Below are 21030 nucleotides of genomic sequence, written 5' to 3' on the forward strand. Positions count from 1 at the left end.
CTAAAACATTGTCAACCACTAGGAAATGGTCACTATATTGCTGTTCTTTGATGATGAAATTAAAGCAGAGAAATGTTAAGTGACCCCTCAAGTTTCCAGACTAGGAGACCGGTCAGCTAAAACTTCATTATTTTGCAAACTTGACTCATTTTATCAACATGCTTTTTAATTGTGCCAGCAAAGAACAACCCAGACTCACAAAATAGATTCATAGAAATTCAAGGAAATTCTACTTTCCCTGGTTGGATAGATATGGAATAGCCAAAAAGAAAGTGGCAGGAAGAAAGCACGATATGAACAGGCAAGCTTAAAAGGGTTATACAGGAGGAAATGGGCAGGTCCTTGATTTGGCTTATTTCTCTTTCGCTTTTTATTTTGAAAACAAAATGGATTTTTTTCCCACTCTTGTATTTTCTATTTTTGATGAACGGAGATCTTAACCCTTTCAGAATATTAGTACTCTAGAAGAAATAACCTACCCATCAATTTCAGTACAAAATGAACTCATTTTCCAATAAAAAGAGAGTTCCCACTATGTTCAATGGGATGAGTAGATTGTATTTAAACTCAAGAAGAGCAGGGAACCATTGTCTTTACAATTTAAACCCAACCCCAAGCTTAAAAAGAAAAAAAGAAAATCATTGTTCAACAAGTACTACTGAAAACACTGGATATCCGCATGCAAAAAATTGAAGTTGATGCCTTACCTTATACAAAAATTAACTCAAAATGGATCATATACAAAAATTAACTCAAAATGGATCAAAGACCAAACATAAGAGCTAATAAAACTATAAGATTCTTAGAAGAAAACACAGGAAGAGCTTCATGATATTCGTATCAGATCCATTGATTTCTTTGATGTGATGTCAAAAAACATAAGCAACAATAGAAAAAGTAAATAAATTTGATTTCTTTCATATTAAACACTTCTTATACATCAAAAGAAACTATCAGTAGAGTGAGACGATACCCCCCACACAGAATGAGAGGAAATATTTGCAGATCTGATATGGGATTAATATCTAGAATATATAAAGAACTCTTACAATTCAAAAAACAAAACAAAACAAATGAAATCAAATAACCTAGTTAACAAATAGGCAGGAGACTTAAACAGACATTTCTCAAAATAAAATATTCAAGAGGCTAATAAGCACATGAAAAAAATGCTCAGAACAACTAACCATTAAAGAAATGTGTATCAAAACCACAATGAGATATCACTTTACACCCATCAGGATGGCTATTATAAAACAAAACAAAACGGAAACAGAAAATAACAAGTGTTGACCAGGAAGTGGAGAAATTGAAGCTCCTGTGAATTGCTGAAGAGAATGTAAAAAGTTACAACTCTTTTAGAAAACAATATGGTTTTCTCAAAAAATTAAACATACAATTACAATGTAATCTGGAAACTCCACCTTTAGGTGTATACCCAATAGCATTAAAAAGCAGAGAAAAGAAGAGATATTTGGACATCCATGTTCATAGCATCATTATTTCCAATAGCCACATCGTAGAAGCAACCCAAGTGTCCATCAACAAAAAAATGGATAAACAAAATGTGATATCTATATCGATATCTATATTTCATCTATATCACAATGGACTATTATTCAGCCTTAAAAAGCAATGAAATTCTGATATATACTTGAAAATATTACACTAAATGAAATTAATCCAATACAAAAGGACAAATGTTCCATGATTCCCCTAATATGAGGTGCCTCAAATAGTCAAATTCATAAAGACAGAAAGTGGAATAGTGGTTGTCAGGGCTGGGGAAGTAGGAAATGGAGAGTTATTGTTTAAATGCTCTAGAGTTTCAGTTTGGGATGATGAAAGAGTTCTGGAGATGGATAGTGGTGATGGTTGCACCACAATAAGAATGTACTTAATGCCACTGAACTGTACACTTAAAAATGATTAAAATGGTAAATTTTATATTACATATATTTTTCTACAATAAAAAAAATAACTCCTCTTAAAAGATCACTAAACCTACTAATTATTTAGAAGAGAGTACTAAACCATTCTGCCATATGCTGTTATCTACAATTTTCATATTTAATCTTATTTTTCATAAATAACTATTGGGAAACTAACTCAGGAGCTGCTGTTGTGGGCTTTTGTATGTAGTGTCCCACTGCACATACAATCAAAGAGCCTTGGAGGAGGTAGTAATGAAAAGGTAGGGTGAGGATGCTAACCCATACCTCAAATATTTATTATTTGGCAGGTATATGTTGACTGCTTACCATGTGATTGGTAGGTTGAATAAGCAACCTGAGTTTTAAGAACAAAAAGGGAAGAATGTAAAATGTAAGAGTATCCTTGCTTTGAATTTGTGTTGTGCCTGGTCAGAGAGCACGTGAAGGTAGGGGACAGATAATACTTTGCCTGGACCAACCTATGAATTCCCTTCTCAGGAGTATGCTTTTCCCAATCACAATCCAGGTTGAGTTATATTATACTCAGCAGCCTGGAGATCCTCATCTACCCCAATTTCAGGTGATTCTTCCTCATTCAGGTCTAAAGATTTTCTTCTTTGCTGATTCCTGTTGGGTAATTTCTGGTGTCTCAATGGTGCACCCTGCTGGAAATGCTCTACCAGATGTGCTACCTTCGAGGGACGTTGGAGGATCTCACTGCCAACAGTGAACCTACACAGTTGCCCCGCTTTCCAGTAGAAGGTACTCTGAGAAAGTATTAAGCTGACCTGAGGGGGTCTGATTGAGGCCCAACTCTTTTCTTGTTTGACAAAATTCACAAGGATGCAAAGATTCTTAGGAGTTACTGTGATAAACTTCTCTCTGATAACATCAGAAACTCTCAACAATGGATTGTCTAAAAGCACAGTTCAGTGTTTGTGTGCATTCAGCATCCTAATTCTTTCTGATTCACTCAGGTTTCCGAGGGCAGGGAATTCTCTTGAGCTCCCAAATCTATTTTATATCCTAAAGGGCCTGGCACTTTCCACCTCCATATCACACCTAATATATCAAAATGCATCCCATATCCAGAAACCTTTTTCTTTGCTACTAAAAAAACCTTGAAAATTATTTTTTAAATTCTGCTTTTTAAATTATTTGCTAATAAATGATTTATTTATTGTGATCTCTCAGCAATTCTGCTTTCTTGAGAATTTCCATGAAGTGAGAAAAACTGACTTAATTTTTTTATAAACGCATGAAATGTTTATTGATAATAAGAATAACAATGAAGTCGACATGATACACATTGACATGTAATTAAACATTTATTAACTTTGATTTTACATTTTTTCTTCTCCTTCCTTCCTTCCTTCCTTCCTTCCTTCCTTCCTTCCTTCCTTCCTTCCTTCTTTCCTTCTTTTCTTCCTTCCTTTCTTCCTTCCTTGTGTTTTACCTTCTATGTGATTCCTGGGAAGCCAACAACTCTATTCTTTTTTTCGCACTCCTAGAGAAAACAAAGAATTATCAATCTTAATGATTAATAGGACTTCAACTTTGGTCCATCCACCCATCTATTTATTCATCTCCTCAGACTGTTGTACTATACTATGCCAGATTCTATCCAAGTGCTGGGAATAGAATGAGGTTTAAGATATAAGACACATTTCCAAACTAGAGGGGATATTCATCTTGCGTAGGGAGAGTAAATGTGACCAGTGCTAGGGCAGAAAAATAGGTAAAAAATAGGTAGAAAATAGGGATCCTGAGTACCAATGGCATGGATTTGGGGAGAATACAAATGCTTTTTGGATTGCAAATCACTGCAATGACACTAAGATAGATGAGAGATAGAGTTAGCATGTATTTATAAATAATTATCCTAGAATTTAAGTTAAATCCTAACATGTATATTGTTACCACGTTGTTGAGACTCTAAGTGTGTTTGCTAAGAAGGGCAAAAAACATTCTTGTAATATTAAAATTTTTATTGAAAAAGTTGAAAGTATAATTGAATGATAAAATGGAGAATGTGCTATGACTGTTTTAGGAAACCACATAAACATTTTAGAAATTTCATTGTAGGAAACTTCTGTGTTTGTTCAATCAGAAATGTAAGCTATGATTGCCATAGGAAGTTAATCTTACTAGCTAATTGTGTGATGATTAAAAGTTGGACTAAGACCTTGCTTATCTATTAGGATTCTAATTAATTCCACCAGAATGAAAGACAAAGCAGATCCTTTTAGTATTAGAAACATGGCTAATGTAATTCCTCCTTGTAAAAGTATAATAATATGATTTCAGATAATTAACTGTAAAAGACAGTGAGGACTCTCAATTTTCTTAAACATGAATAAAGTTAAAATGGCACAATTAAAATTTAATAAATACCATTTATGTAAATTTAAAAAAATCCAAAGCAGGGTTGAATATATATATTTTTATTGTTATCTACATATTCAGTGTAAGTATAAAAATATGGACTGGAAGGATACACATTAACTTAATGGAAGTGACTATATCTGAGTAGGGTCAGAGAGAGGAATGGCACCCAGATTTTTTTTCAGGGGAGGGAAAGTGGTATAAAGTACTCTACTGTATCTGTAATTGTTTTTCTTAAAAAGAGGTTCTGAAATATTTATGTATATGTATATGTAAACATATATATGTACACATATAGTATATTACACATATACATATAAAGTGTATGTGATATATATCTGTTTAATGTTTGTTAATTCTGGATAATGTGAATACCTGGATGCTTATTATATTTCTGTAAACTTTATATGAACATTTTTATAATTAAAAACAATATAGCATTACAGTTTGTTTTTTTATAGTTCTGTTTAAGCATAGAGGTAGAAGACGTTAAAACTGTATGCTGTGACACATTAAGTCTGTTTTGTCCATTTTTACTACTTGTTCAGTTTTTGTCCTATGTTTATAAAGATAACCTAGAAGTTTAATACAAATTCATTTGAGACAGTTTTCAAATTAAATAACCTTAAAAATGCATATTTTTCTCCTTAATGATATCAAATAAGTTGTTCTCACCTGAAAGAATTCGCTTATCGATTTCACAGGCTATTCCCTCAAATGTGACTGGACAGGAACACAAACAGTATCCATCTAGCAGGACCGCTGTACCCCCATTTTGGCATGAGTGGCATTTCGATGTACTGAATTCTTTGACATAATCTTCAATGGCTCTTTCCAAATTTTGTTTTTTTGGGTATGCATTCTTTAGTGTCACTGGAATCAGATTATATATAGGAGACAGCTGCAAGAAAGCAAAACATTTAATTTTAGATCTTTTTCTACTGATGGAGCTCGTAATATTCTTCACTGAATTATTTATTCATTAACTAATTCAATAAGGGCTTATTGAAGAACTATTATTGCCAGATATGATGTTAGCTTTTAATACTATATTAGTTATCAAAACTAGTCATGATCTCTGTGATCATAGAGATGAATGGAAAGTGGAAACTATAATACATGTTATAAATGATGGGTATATGTGTTTTAAAATTGAACAATCATGGATTTAAGCTTTATCGACATATTATTTTATGAGTTGTTTTGCTTCCCTTTTCCCTCCTCTCCTTTTTCAGAAGATAGCCAGTTGCTTGTCTTGTCTAAGAGAAGATTTGTGCCCAAGGCCAAGTCCAGAATGCCCTTGAAGTTCTACTCTTTATTGACCTTTTACTCTAAAAGCCTGAACTCACTGGGAAATTTTTTCTGGGAGCAGTGTGAGAAGAATGCCACTGAAGGAGGAGATTCTATCAGTCCAGGATGGGGACAGAGTTAGTATGCACCTCAAGTAGCAGGAAATTAGAATTAGATCTCTAGCAGCTATTCTGGAGAGTAGCGAAAACTGTGTAGTGCCCTTGGATATCAAGGACCAGGGCTCTAGTTTTGTAAATGATTCTCATGCACAATCTTGGCATGGCAGGTGTGGAACCACTTAACTTCAAGTGAATATGTGAACTTAATCCATGAATTTATCAAGGTGACCACAGTGGACTAAATACTTACATATATCATTTCTCTGTTCCCCCAACAGAAGCATCAGAATTTTTCTATTAATTTAGGCAATCTCCCTGAACCCCATCCAACAAATTAATGAAGAATGAATTTTCTAGCAGCATGGAGGGATGGGATCTCAATGTCAAATTCAATTAGACTTAAAGAAAATGAAATAAAAGGACTTATTTTACACACTTAAATTCCTGGAGTAAGATACAAAATTGCTCCAGTTGAATCAGGGAAGCTTGGAAAGTTTTTCCTGAGAAAATGACTATTAAGCTGAGATTTTAGGGTGTTAAGGAATAGTGTATTCATCTCATATATTGCAGAATTCAAAAAGTTCATATAGTGGAGGTATTATAACATATATGGAAAACTTGTATCATATGTTCATTAAATTTAAGCAAATTTAATTGTGTGACTAGAAAGAGCTGTTTTGAGTTGATGAATTGTTAGCAATTGAGGCCCTTTGGTGGCATAGCACTTTGCAACAAGAGATCACAAAATTTAAAAGAAAGTGAAACCTAAAGATTTAAGAAAGAAGATATAAAAGATATACCACCAATTCCTGCAGCAGAGTAGTAACTGATTAAATATTGTCAACTAATACTTTTACTGAGGACAATGAGAAAAGCTGAACAAAGTAAAACCAAAATGAAAAATGTGCTTAAGGGCCCTAGAGAACTACAAGGTGATCAAACACAAAAAAGGTAATAAAAATATGGGAAGAGATGGAAATTCAGTGAGGTGAGCCTAGTATTTTGGGGCCACCAATCCCCTTTACACATTTCCTAACTGAGGAAGAGGCAGTCAAGGGGATAAGAGGGAGACCAACATATTACTGGACTGAGGGAAAGTGGTTGGAATTTAGGACCAGCAAAGGTAAACAAGCTGTACTTAGGGTTGGGACCCAAAACACTACATCCTTAGATGTAAGGAGCAAGCGGAAGTGGGGTAGCCCTGGCGAAGACTGCAACCTGGTCTGGATTAAATTAATCCTGAATTATTAGTACTCCAGAAGCTTTTCAGATGTAAATATACATTTCCTTTGGAGGAAAATAAAATCACCCCAGGTCTCAAACTACTCCTATAACAATTTTTAAAGTTTGATATCAAGTCCAAAATAAAAATAACTACGTACACAAGGAAACAAGGCAACAGGAACTTTAGAAATGATATAAGCTAGAAACAGAGCAATGGAGGATGCCAAGATTTGAGTTATTAGTCATAGACTTTAAAATAACTATGTTTATATAAGCAGAGAAGAGAAAATTATTTTTTAAAATAGAAGATTTGGAAAATAAAACAAATAAATATATTAGAACGATATAATAATACGCAAATTAATGAACCGGTTGAATAGCAGATGTGACACAACTGAAGCAAAGTTAATGAATTGAAATACAGGTCAGAAGAAAAAATATTGACCATCAAGTATGAATGATAAATATTTGGGAAATACAGAAAGAGCATAGAAAATATAAAAGGGTGAGAAGGTAAAAGATTCATATAATTTGAATCCCAGAAAGAGAGAATATATAAGAAGCATTATTTGAAGAGCTAATGGCTGAGAATATTATTAACTTGTTGACAGACATCAAGATACTCCATTAATGAAAAGCTACATTATTTTTTTTTTTCTTTTGCACCTAGGTACATCAGAGTAAAATTGCTTAAAAAAATAAATAAATAAATAAATAATAATAATAATAATAATAATAATGGAGAAAAATCTTAAAAGCTGTTTAGTAAAAAGCTGTAGTACTTTGGTCTAAGACAATGAGCTATTCATAGGGAAATTTTTTACAAAGTGACCTTCTAACTTATACCATACAAAACTAGGTTGATTGTAGATGGAATTATAAAAGCAAAGCAATAAAGTTTCTGGAAGGTATAAAAAAAGTATCTTCAATACCTTGTAGTAGGGAGTAACTTTAAATAGGGCACAAAAGCACTAACTGTAATGAAATGAAATATACATTTAACTACATCAAAAAAGAAAAGAAAAGAAAACATCAACATCATTATTCCTGATATGATGCACTGAGAAGAACACATCACTTTTGTGGTATTCAGGCCAAAATGCGTAGCCTCAATCTACTCTAAGCCTAAACTGAGAGACATTTGACACAATAACTGACCAATAATCAAAAATGTCAAGGTCATGAAAGACAAGGAAAGTATGAGGAAATGTCACAGATTGAATAAGACTAAGGGGACATGGCAACCAAATGCAATGTGGGATCCTGACTGGATCCTGAAACAGAAAAAAAAGAGATTAAGGGAAAAACTGGTGAAATTTAAATAAGGTCTGTGATTTAGTTAATGTTAATTTCTTAATTTTGATTATGGTACTATGGTTATGTAAGTTGTTAATATTATTGGCTGCTGGGTGTAGGGTATATGTGAACTCTGTACTATTTTTGCAATTTTATAGTAAGTCTAAAATTATTTCAAAAGTTAAGCAGGGTTGGGCCTGGTTAGTACTTGGATGGGAGACCACTTAGGAAGACCAGGGGCTTATAGGCATTAAAAAAAAATTAATTAATTAATTAAATTATTTCAAAACAAAAAAGTAAAAAAGAGGACATTGGTTATCAAGAATATCATTAAAAGGTGAAAGTCCTCAAGTGATAGAAGACGTTTATAACACTTTTAAGTGAGAATAGTCTCAGATCCAGAATGTATTAAGTACTTTTATAAAGTCAACACAAATGTTCACCAGCATAGTCTTTTGTGAATTAGTATGTAGGATTCAGATTTCAACTGTGTCATCTTTATTTGGAGGAAAGAAACCTCATACCAACATTGCCACATTGACACAAAAAACATAAGCATGTGGTAGAGTTATTTGGGTTTTTAAGAAAAGAAATTCATCTTGTTTTACCCTTCAAAGTCAAGTCAAGCCTAGATAATCTAAGATACAGGAATAAAGGGACATGGAGAAAATACAATTTAGATAAAATGCATAAACAGTGTTCAAAGAGATAAAGATGAAGGAAGTCTAATGGCAATAGTTTCAGAGGAACCTCAAACTCTGGAGTCAAAAATCCACAGGAAGACAATTAAAATGTACTTCTTGAAGTTTTCCTAAAGTGCCATCTTTTTTTCTGATAAACTTTGGCCTTCTGTTAAGTTAGCTATCCCAGCTAAATCTTTCTACCCATTGCGGATATATTTTCAGTGGATATAGTCTATCATGAAATTTGTTAAAATACAAAAAAAAAAATTTGACAATGAAATTTAATATTAAGTACATTCAATTTCTTATAGGCTTCCAAACTTATTAAACTATATGTACCACATGTAGTTTGTTGATAGAATGAGTGTTACTTTTATTTCCATACAAGACAGTTAGGAATGCTTTTCACTATGTTGTTATAACTATAATGACTGTAGAACAGAGCACTGATGCTCTTTAATACCTGACACATCACTCACTGCTGAAAGTTGTACAGTATATCAAAAACGGTAGACTGATTTGTTCATCATTACCCAAGCTGTTACAGAAAGAGCTTAGTATAGCTTGACGTGTGGGTGGATAAGAGTGGTTGAAAAAAATGAGAAAAAGAGAACTGAGAATGGAAAAGGCAAGACAAAGTGAAAAGCAACACAAGTACACAAAACTTATGCAAAAGAACCATTTGCATGAGGTGGGTGACAGATTTGGTTATATTTTCTAACCCATTGAGTAAGAAAATGGAATCTAATGATCACATGCATATAAGAAAAACTTACCTGATTCCCCCAAACACAAAATGATCCTCAAAACTGATTAAAGAGTAATTTCTCCCATGAGTTCTCATAAAGGAGACATTATATCATGTAATATCCTTTTAGTAAATTAAGTAGTGAATTACATAACTTTGTTTTTATAATGTCAAAACAAAACTTTATAGGAAGCCAATGTGCTATAGACTAGCTATACTAATCTCTGCAGCTATTTCTCTAGAGAAATCATAAACTTTATATTTCTCAGGCAATCGTTAATAAATGTAGTTTTTCTCAGCTGACATTTTTATATCTAGTTTGTAGCAGTAAACTTAATAAGAGATCAAAGTTCAGCTATTCTGTTGAAATAAAATGTAGAATCATTTGTGTTCACATTCAGACAAACTAAAAATAGAATCAATATACTTCCATGAAAGCTGAAGACTATGACAAAAGTAAATACTGAAAGAGAGGCCCAGCCTATTTCCTCTGCATGGAGAAAGGCTGAGGAAAAATTCTTGGGCTGAGTCAACACATTCCTTAAGAAGTGTTTTGCGGTTTGCTGAAACACGCAAAGGGGGAAATAAAGCCACAAGGTTCTACTTAATAGAGAGCATGGCCATAGTTACTATAGCATGAAATGTATATAATTATATGATATTAAATATGTGTATATACACACAAATGTTCTACTTAGAAAATCTCAGTGATATATTCATATTGCTTTTAATTTAGACTAATATAACTTCTTAGTGTTTACTCCAAGATAAATTGTTTGCAACATAAATACTTAGGTACTTGATTTAATTTACTACAGAGCATTAAATATAAACCAGTTAATAGTTTAGCATGGATGGGGAGAGATTTTACCAATTCTTTAAATAATTATATAGGAAGGTCAATTATTTAAAAATTCAGATCGTCCCCAGTGTTTGAGCATGTCATCCACAGACAATAGAATGCTTCAACTTACCAAAGAACGAATTAGTGACTATAGATTGGGTAATTATCTCATGGAAATAGCTTCCACTTAATCAAAGGACCATGTCTACTGGATTTACGAGAGCAAAAGAACTTGGAATCTATTTCAAGGTCAAACTTCATGATATCTCACATCTCTTTAGGGATTTAAAAGCCACACAAAGTCAATAAAAACCATAATATTTTACTATTTTCTGAGCTTCATCTACAAAAGACTAATTTAAAAGTGGGTCATGGTAGACTAACTGTAGCTGCCATTTTCTTAGGTAAACATTGATATGAAAAGTTCAGGCTTCCAATGTATATAAAAAGAAAGATATACAGATATTTTAGATGGAATGCGTACCAATCTAAAAATCTGGGGGTTAAAAAATTTAAAAATAAAAATAATAAAAATAAATAAAAATAAAAATCTAGGGGTCAATAGTTGCCTTTAAAAATAGGATAAACTATATTTTGCATCCAGCCCGTAAGACTGTACCAATAGAGTTGATAAAGGTCTTTCAATAATTCTAGGTAAATCCAGTAATAAATCTTCAGCAGATGCTTCATTCACTTGAGATTTTTAAAATGAGCTGTAGAATATGCTGGACTATTATTGAAACCTTCTCAGAGAACAATCTTAGATCCATATGAGGATAGTTGAACTGCTTTTGCAGAGATGAGAAGATAAACCCTTTGTGTTTCTATCTTGCTGTAAACATCCACCTAAATTCTTTCCTTATTTAATATCTTCAGACATAGGTTTACTTCACTGAGTTCAAGAAAATAAATTTAAATATGATTAAAATATAATAAAATAAAAGGGCTTTTTCTGATTTTAATTTCATATATGGACATGCTAATTTGGCCAACTTTTTCTCCCTTTTTGTCCTACTTTTAGGACAAAATATCTGAAGTCTCACAGATATGTTTCCACATCAGTGAATGGCTAGATTTATGTAACCTGAAGGATGAGTATATTATAATTTTCCAGTTTCTAAGTTCTTCCCTCACATAAATAAGGTAGTTTTGGTGGCATCACTCACTCTTGAAAGATGATAAAATAAAAGAAAGGAACAAAATTCTCCAACAATTAGTCCTATCAAAATGTCAACAGGTCTGTAACTCAAGTTAATCAAACTGAAGTAGGGGTCTGTCGAAGATAAATTTGACCCAAAGGAAGAAAATTGTGAAACATACAGGGAAAGTTATAAAGGAAGTAGGAAAAAAATAAAAGATAAAGGAAAACACATACCCTTTTTAGTTAGTTTGAGGAGAGAATGATTAAACTAAATAACATTGGCATTTATATCTTCATAATTATAACACAATTTCCCTCTTCCCCAGGAATAAGTACTAAATTGTGAACTCCCAATGGATTTATAAACTAAAGACTATTATAATCAAGTTGCAAACCAAAACCAAAATGAAACACCACCTCACACCTCTTAGAATAACAAGTGTTGGAGAGGATGCAAAAGGGAACACTCATACCCTAGCAGTGGGAATGTAAACTGGTACAGCCACTATGGAAAACAGTATGGAGATTCCTCAAATAATTAATAATAGATCTACCATATAACCCAGGAATCCCTCTTCTGGGTATCTACCTGAAAAACTTGAAAACACGTATTCATAAATATCTATCTATCTATCTATCTATCTATCTATCTATCTATCTACCTACCACCTTCCATCTCTATCTATATGTGTGTGTGTGTGTGTATATATACATATATATCCTTATGTTCATTGCATCACTATTCACAATACCCAAAACATAGAAACAACCTAAGTATCCTTCAACGGATGATTGGATAAAGAAGATATGGTACATATAAACAATGAAATACTACTCAGCCATAAAAAGATTAAATATTGCCATTTGGGACAACATGGATGGATCTTGAGAGTATTATGCTAAGTAAAATAAATCAAATGGAAAAGTGCAAGAATAATATGATTTCACCCCTATGTAAGATATAAAACAAAAAGCAACAAACAAACAAAACAAGCAAGCAAACATGAAAAACAAACTTATAGACACAGACAACAGAATGGTGGTTACAAGAGGGATGGAGAAAGGATGAAGAGGATAAAGGGGGTGAAATATGGGGAGGGAAGGAGACTAGAAATATGGGGAGGGAAGGAGATTGGGTGGTGAGCATACAATAGATTATGCAGATGTCATATTACAAAGCTGTACACCTGAAATTTAAATAATGTTATTAATCAATGTTATCTCAATACATTAAATTTAAAAAATACAAAAAAGAAATAATTTCCAGATCATAAGAATTGCTTGCCCTTGGTCTTATTTTCTGGGACCTTATGAACGTTCCTTTCATGAAAGCCCTTAATAAACCTGATTCATCTGTGTTTGAAGTTGTAGCATGATGCCACCTGAAGGCAAGGTACAGTGAGGGTCACCTGAAAGAGAACTAATAATTCCTGGGCACCTATTTTGTGCCAGTCTGTGCTATAGGCTCTGTACAAGCAATCTTGTTAAGTGCTCAAAATAAATGGAGCCCTGGAGAATTTAGTGTTGCAGAAGTCAGAACTTGTAAGGAACATTTAGTGAGGGACAGAGATCTAAACTTGGCCTGGGTGGCATCAGACCAACCCAGGCCAAGTTTAGATCTCTGTCCCTCACTAAATGTTCCTTACAAGTTCTGACTTCTGCAACACTAAATTCTCCAGGGCTTTCTTATGTGCCTTTCTTCTGTGCCTTGCTTCTTTTAAGGAATGAGATGGGAGTACATTTGAATGCTCATATCTTTTTCAGATGAAGTTAACTGTTCATCTGAACCAACAGATATTATTATATTTAATAAAAAATAAAACTTTCTATTTGAAAATAAACAATTCTTACCTTTTGATTAATAAGCACTGGAGCATCAGTTAAGGAAGAGGACCAGTTTACAAAGTCAGTCACATCAACCGTTTTGGGTCCTTTGAGAAGTTTCTCTTTCAGTTCAAATGCATATTTTTTTGTTCCTCCTCTTATGAGTGAAACAACATCATCTATGATGTTATCTTTTGTGATGTTTACTGAGAGGAGAAAGAGATGTAAATCAAGCATTTATAATTCTGTGATATTTGATAAATATTTATTAACCCTCTTTTGTGTAGTCTAGTGTGTTTATTGAATTTTACTTATAAATATCACTTATATAACTTTTCACCCCAAATCTCCAAGGGCAGTTTTTATTAGTAGCTAATTGTAGACTTCGGTCATTTTTTTTTTAAGAAATAAAAATGGTACAATGATTGAGATACATTGATAATTCAAAGTACATCACTTATGCACATGCACACATGGGAACTAAACTTAGCTTTTAGATGTACTATAATTTTTGTTGCAGACTTATCTTTATAATTATATTTTGTATTGGTTTGTTTTAAAGTATTTTAATATTATTTTAAAAATCAAAGTGTACAAAAAAGGAATAAAGTGAAAGCAAAGTATTTTCTACCCCAAGTTCCTACCCTTCTCTCCCTCATGTCTCTCTGTAGACTAAAAATCATGTTTAACAAACTTTTGTGACTCTTTTGGACTTGAAAATTTTTTGAACTAAAAAGAGATTTTAAGATGATTTTTGTTTATCCTTCTTCATTATTATGGGTGAGAAAACTGAGACTCAGAGATGTAGCACGACAACGCCAAGGTTACTTAGTTAACTTAAGGGCCAAATATTGAAATTATGACATTTGATGGCAAGTTCAGTTTTCTTTTCAATTCATCAGTAGTTTTCAATCATGGCCACACGTTAGTGGTTGGTATGCTTTAAAAAATATCAAGCTTTTCTCTTGTCTGTTTCTCCACTATCTTTAAAGGTGTCTCAGCATTTGTATTTCTGAAAATGCTCTCAGGTATTTATGAGTAGAGTAAAAATTGAGAATTCCAGTACAGCTTCATGCTTGTAAATCTACTAAAGATTAACAGAAGTAGTATTTATACCAAAGATACTAATATTTTTAAAAGGGTTATATATTGATTTAATGTTAAGGATAGATTAGGGATTTCTCTTTTTATTCCAGTTTTATTGAGATATAATTGACAGACATTGTATAAACTTAATGTGTAGACATACATATATACTGCAAAATAATTACCATAATAAGTTTAGTTAATATACATCACTTTGTAAAGTTACATAAATTTTTTTTCTTGTGATGATAACATTTAGGATCTACTCTCTTAGTAATTTTCAAATATACCATACAGCATTGTTAACTATGTACAGCAACATTATATCTTACACCCCCAGTACTTTTTTATCTTATAACTGGAAGTTTGTACCCCTTGACCAATTGGCTGAAGGTGGATTAGAAATTTCAGGTCAGGTAGAAGGTTGAGTTAGAAAGATATTTTGCCTTTCTGCTTTTTCCATAGATACACACGGTACCATCACTTGCTCATTCAGAAGCTTTGTTAAAAATAGGGGGGGAAAGAAAACTTTTCCTCAAGATATTTTTCTACCATTGCTTTCTACTATTGCCATTATAAATACACAAATCTATAATGACTATAGTGTGATTGAGGTGAGCACTATACAAACCTGCACAATAGTGATACGGATGGATACAGTCTATGGGTTACTTGTGTTCAGAATGGTTTGGAAAGCACTAAAAGATACAATAGTTTTCAAACACTTCTTTTTTTAAATAAAAAGAAACTAGACAATAAAGAGAGCTCATAGCAACAGGGCAGTATTCACTGACCACCACCCTTCTTTTATTTTTAATGTAACCATACTTACCAGTTTTACCATCACCCCTTTTTAAACAATCATTTTTATCAATATCTCCTTTGAGTTCAACTCCAAAATTCACAGATAAGTCCACATTAAACCCGAGGCATTTCTTTACATCTTTTAGTTCAATACCTGTTGAATGTATATAGTTGAAAATTATTAAATCACGTCATCAATATCATAAATAAATTTTAATTTTGCTATCTTTAAGGAGCATCCTTACTTGGATTCCTAGACATTATTATTGAATTCAAATGCAAGGTCATATCTGTCCTGCTTTGTCCTCATATTAGAGTCTAGTGACCTCCTTTTGACTTTGCTTGTCAGCTTAATGGCAAAGGACATATAAATTTACCCCTTGTTTAAAAAGGACATAGGTCAGACTAGGGTGGTTATAGTAAAGTCCTAAACCTCTAATACCATAGAAGAGAGACAATAACGTTTAACATGTATTAAATGCTTACCACATGCCATTCTAAGCATTTTGTATGCATTATGCATTAACTAATTTAATCCTTGCATCAGCCTCTTGAGGTAAGTTCTGTTATTATTCTCATTTTACAGATAAGGATACCGAATTATAGAGCAGTTAAGTAACCTGCTGATGGTATTCAGTAATTAGTGAAATTGGTATGTAAACCTAGAGCTGCCTGGCTATTAAGCACTTCTCTGTATTGACTTCATAGTTTGCTCATGGGATTCATCCAACATCTCATGATCCTCTCTGGAAGTCTCAGTTTGTCATTAAGGTAGCTGGTGCTTTGCTTTGAGCAGATGGTTTATATATGAGACAACTTTGTTTGGTCCTGTGAATCAGTCTTGGAAGCTGACTCATTGTGGTATGTGAATGCTCTAGTTATTAGGAAGAAAGAACCTAATATTTACTCAAGCATATAATTTATTGTCTAGTACATGACTTAAAAGGGAATGATTCCTTTATTTTAAGAGTAAACTGCCAGGCCTCACCTCATTGACCATGTTAGTTTTTGCTCTTATTTATCATTTCAGGTATCTCTCTCTCTCCCCCCCCTCCCCCACACACAAATATATGGTGGTTTGTCTTGGAAGCCAACATGATTTATGAAAAAGGAAAGGGAGAAGTTAATCCCAGGGTTCTATGGTCAGTTTTAGAAGTAGAAATCTGGGAGCATTTAGGCATTTATTCAACAAATATATTTTATGCACCCACAATTAGTGAGAACTTGAGAAATATCAGGTGAAATTTCCCATGGGAAAGGAAGGGGGATCAAAATGAAAGACAATGCTTAAAATCCAGAACACTAGATTTCCAACCTTAACCTAAGAAGCATGAGGACTCTGATTATGAAGATGAAAATACCTAAGTGACCTCAAAGACCTTAGAGTCTCTGCTTCAGCCCTGTGGACGTTTCCATGTCCAGACAGAGTCTGGACATCCCAAATTGAGGTGGAAGACATGGCTTTGTCCTCAGATATTGCCACTAGAGAAGTGAGAAAGATGACTTCCTCTTTAAAAACACCAGGACTGACCTAATGATCTCTGTCTATTAAGGCCAGAAGGTCAATAGATTTAAGTTGGTAGCTCTGAGTTGCCCAAGATTAAAGATTTCAGCCCATGGAGATTTTTCACCAAAGAACTCTTAGCCAGATGGGTTCCTTGTGTTTTGGTCACCCAAGCTGATCCTTTCTCTTCTGGTTTTCAAGTTACTCAAGACACAGTCCTTTTGTGCCCCTTCCCTGTGTGATAGCTATATCAATAGAGCTTACCAGGCAGGGCTCAGAGACCTCGTTATGCTACTTGCAGGATATAGCCCTGTGAGGCAGTATAAGCCAAGCAATTTCATATTCTGCTCCCCTGGGCAAGGCCTCTACCTGCCCAAGACCAGACCAAGGCATCAAGAGAAACTGGTTTTGGCCACATATATTTATTTCATTCATAGGGTATTTACCAACTATGGGGACAGTGTCAGCTCTGAGATCATAGATGGATCTCATTCTTTACTTGACACTAACAGAAGCTATGGGGAAGGAGCCATGAAAGTGATTTGGTTTGGGATGACACTTCCTCTCCTAAGAATAATACCCCAAAACTTTGAGAGCAGAGAGAAGAGATATGCTGACATCCTTCACCTCTTTAAGAAATATTATAACTTGCCATAATTATAAAATCAGTACTCAAAACTTATTAACATAATCCCCTTGCATCTACTTTATTCTTAAAAGGTTTAGATAAATGCTTCAGGCCAGAATGGCAATTATGTACCACATAAACCTATCCTATACATATGGCAGACCTTGATGATCAACTATGGCCTTCTTTCCATCACTTTAATTGTGGTCAGAAACCTACTCAACATGGACCCAATTCAAATACCACCATATGATTGGAATTGTCATCATACAAGGTAAAACTAATTTTCCACCCTTGCTTTAAGATGTTAGACTTGTATGGTGTTAACATTGCTTTCTCCCTAAGAGAACATTTAGAACAATATTTTCCTGCTAATACTGAAGAATAATTTGGAAGATGATCATCATACATATAACTGAATCAGTCTACTGAATAAAAAATAAGTTATGTAAATTATGTCTCTTGTACCTTTTTTCACCATTTAAATAGGATTTCATCAAAAGTAGCATTACTGAAGAATTTTGTGCATTTCTCAGCAGTTCTGCTGAGTATGACCAAGTCATCTTGTTTGAGGTAAAAGTCAATTTGCTGTTTGATAAGGTTTTAGATTCTGAAGGGCAGGGAGAGGATCCTCAAAAAAGCAGATTACAAAACTCTATTCTAAAGCCTTTAACTATTGAAAGAGGTTAGCAATAGGAATAGTGGTTGATTAAAACATTATTAGAAGTGAGAGCTCTATTTCTAGGTATACCTTGCTCTTTCATGTTAGCTTTATCCAAAACATATATTAGTTCATAGAATCCTCCTAGAGACCCAGAACTACTGTAGTGGGTTCCATAGTTTTCCAAAAATGCATAATATTCCCCCTTTTCATAGGTAGTTGGCAGAGCTTTTAAATCATCCAAGAAAGTTGGTGTCAGCATAACATCCCGACTTCTCATCACAAATCTTCCCAGATCAACTACTCCTTTCACACGCAGAAACATTTTGTCCTTTGTTGTAGAACAGAAGAAAATAAATGTGAGTTTTATGACCATTATTTCACAAAATCACAAAGTTGAGAATTTCCACAGCCAATACATTTTTTAGCAGTGCCCATAAGATACCACTTTAACCCACTAGAATGGCAACTTTACATACTATCCATATCAACTGTTGATGAAGGTGTGCAGCAACTAGAACACTCTTATACATTGCTGGTGGGAGTGTAACCACTTTGAACTGTTTGGCAGTTTCTTATCAAAGAAAGCACACATCTACCCTATGACCAGCAATTCCATTTTTACAAATTTACCCAAGATCAATGGGAAAAAAATAGTCCACAAAAAGGCCTGCACAAGATTTTTATAGCAGCTTTGGTCAGGACTCCCTAAAATTGGAAATGATTCAAATGTCCATCAACAGGGGAATTGATAAATTGTAGTATATTCACACAAAAGAATACTAGTTAGCAATAAAAATAAACAAACTACTGATACATGCAACAGCATAAGTAAATTTCAAAAATATTATGCTGAGTGAAAAAAGTCAGACACAAAAGAATATATACTGTATGATCCATTTATATCACATTCTAGAACAGATGAAACTAAGTTATGATCAGAGAAATCTGGTCAGTGGTTGCCCCTCAGGTGGTAGGAAATTGATTGTAAAGGGCATGAGGGAATTTTTCTGAGGTTGTGGAACTGTTCTATATCATGTTGGAGAAGGCGGTTACACAGGTGGATACAACAGTCAAAACTCATGGAACTATGTGCTTAAAATCTTTGCATTTTTATTGTATGCAAATTATACCTCACTAAGTTGATTTAAAAAATATTAACAATGGAAGAAAATATAGGCATTATATATGAGGCTCAATCTTTTTATTTTGCAAATGAGGGAACTGTGATCCCAAGGTATAAAATTATTTGCCCCAAATGACACAGATAGTCTGTGGCAACAAATGGTACTCAAAACCTAGGTCTCAAGTCTCCTTGTTTCTTCCACTATGTCCTCTTAATCTTTGATAACAGAGATGGTACAGACAATATTTTGAAACATGGATTTCAAGCCAAACTAAAACAGTTCAACAATTAAATATTTCCTGGGATGATGGCTTAAATTTTTAAGAGAAGAGTGAGACAGTGGTAAAGAACTATGTGATTCATTGCCATAGACCATCTCAGCCAAAACTAAATTACAGTTAGCACTCATGATTCTCCTGAGACTCTTCTGTAGTAGCAGTTGGCATATGTTAATTGCATGGGAGTTCAAAACATTTTATTATTTATTAAAGGTACATCTTCGTGAATATGAAAATCATACCATGATTTCTATGTTCTAGAAGCACAATTGTTCACTGCATTACTTAACTTCAATTGATAATGGGTGAATCAGTCTCTAACAAAAATCCTAAAGGAACTTAGTGCAGATGTAATAAGTCATATGAGTTCTCCGACTTACATAACTTGCATAACAATTCTCAATGGAATCTCAAAGATGCACGAAACATTTGGATTCCTTTTCACTGTTACTAAAATTAGGAGATATATCTTGTCAGAAAGATGTTCTGTTCTTTGGCTCATCTTATTTTAGAGGTAGACCTTAGGTCATTCCCATTCAAATGTACTGTTGTTTCTTGCATCTTAAAGGAATTAAAAATATATATATATATCTTGACCTCTTGTGCAACCATTTGTGGCCTATTTCTTTGCCCTTATTAGAAGCAAATTTCCTTTAAAGAGTTTTCTATATTGGCTGTTTTCAATCCTTCTCTTCTCAGTTCCTCTTAAATCTAATTCAGTCATGCTGCTGCGCTCACAACTCCAATAAAATTTCTCTTGTCAAGGTCACCAACGATCTTCAAAATGCTAAAGCTAGCACTTGTTTTTTAGTCCTCATCTTCTTTGACATACATATTAGCACACTTGACACAGTTCATCACTCTTTTCTCCTTGATAGTGTCTTTTCTTATCTTCCAAGGCAATTCTTCTCAAACTGTAAAATGTGAAAAAATCACCTAGAGAATCTTGTTAAATGCAATTTTGATTCAGTAGGTCTAGAATAGAGTCTGAAGTTCTAGATTTCCAGTGATGTAGACGCTGCTGGTCCATGAACCACACTTTGAGTAGCAAGGTTTTAAGGCCGTGGTCCCCAACCTTTTTGGCACCAGGGACAGATGCTACTATGAGAATCTAACGCCTGATGATCTGAGGTGGAGCTGAGGCGGTGATGCTCGCGCTGAGGAGTGGCTGCAGATACAGATGAAGCTTTGCTCGTTTGCCCTCCGCTCACCACCTGCTGTGTGGCCTGGTACTGGTCTGTGGCCCAGGGGTTGGGGACTCCTGTTCTAGAATATTACACTGGCCACATCTTGCTTTTCTTTGTTGGTTCCTCCTCTTTTTATTGAAATTCCTTGGGTTTAGTCTTTCATCTTCATTTTTTTCTGTCTACGTTAACATTGTTGGTGGTCTCACCAAACCCTATGACTTTAAGCACCATCTATATATCAACAGCTCCCAAATTAATAGCTCAAGCC

General features: G+C 33.9%; 1 protein-coding gene across 1 annotated transcript in view; it reads right to left on the bottom strand.

Annotated features, from left to right (window-relative positions):
* Positions 1–2449: 2449 nt before the first annotated feature.
* The window catches only part of C9 (complement C9), a 60066-nt gene continuing 41485 nt past the window's right edge, over positions 2450–21030 (bottom strand). The window contains exons 10-14 of the mRNA XM_015595310.1: positions 18262–18502; positions 15407–15532; positions 13516–13694; positions 4995–5220; positions 2450–2850 (exon numbers count right to left, since the gene is read on the bottom strand). Of these exons, the coding sequence (XP_015450796.1) occupies positions 2450–2850; positions 4995–5220; positions 13516–13694; positions 15407–15532; positions 18262–18502 (1173 nt within the window). The remainder of the gene's footprint in view (positions 2851–4994; positions 5221–13515; positions 13695–15406; positions 15533–18261; positions 18503–21030) is intronic.

This window comes from Pteropus alecto, unplaced genomic scaffold (genome assembly GCF_000325575.1).
Source record: "Pteropus alecto unplaced genomic scaffold, ASM32557v1 scaffold338, whole genome shotgun sequence".
Classification (NCBI taxonomy): domain Eukaryota; kingdom Metazoa; phylum Chordata; class Mammalia; order Chiroptera; family Pteropodidae; genus Pteropus; species Pteropus alecto.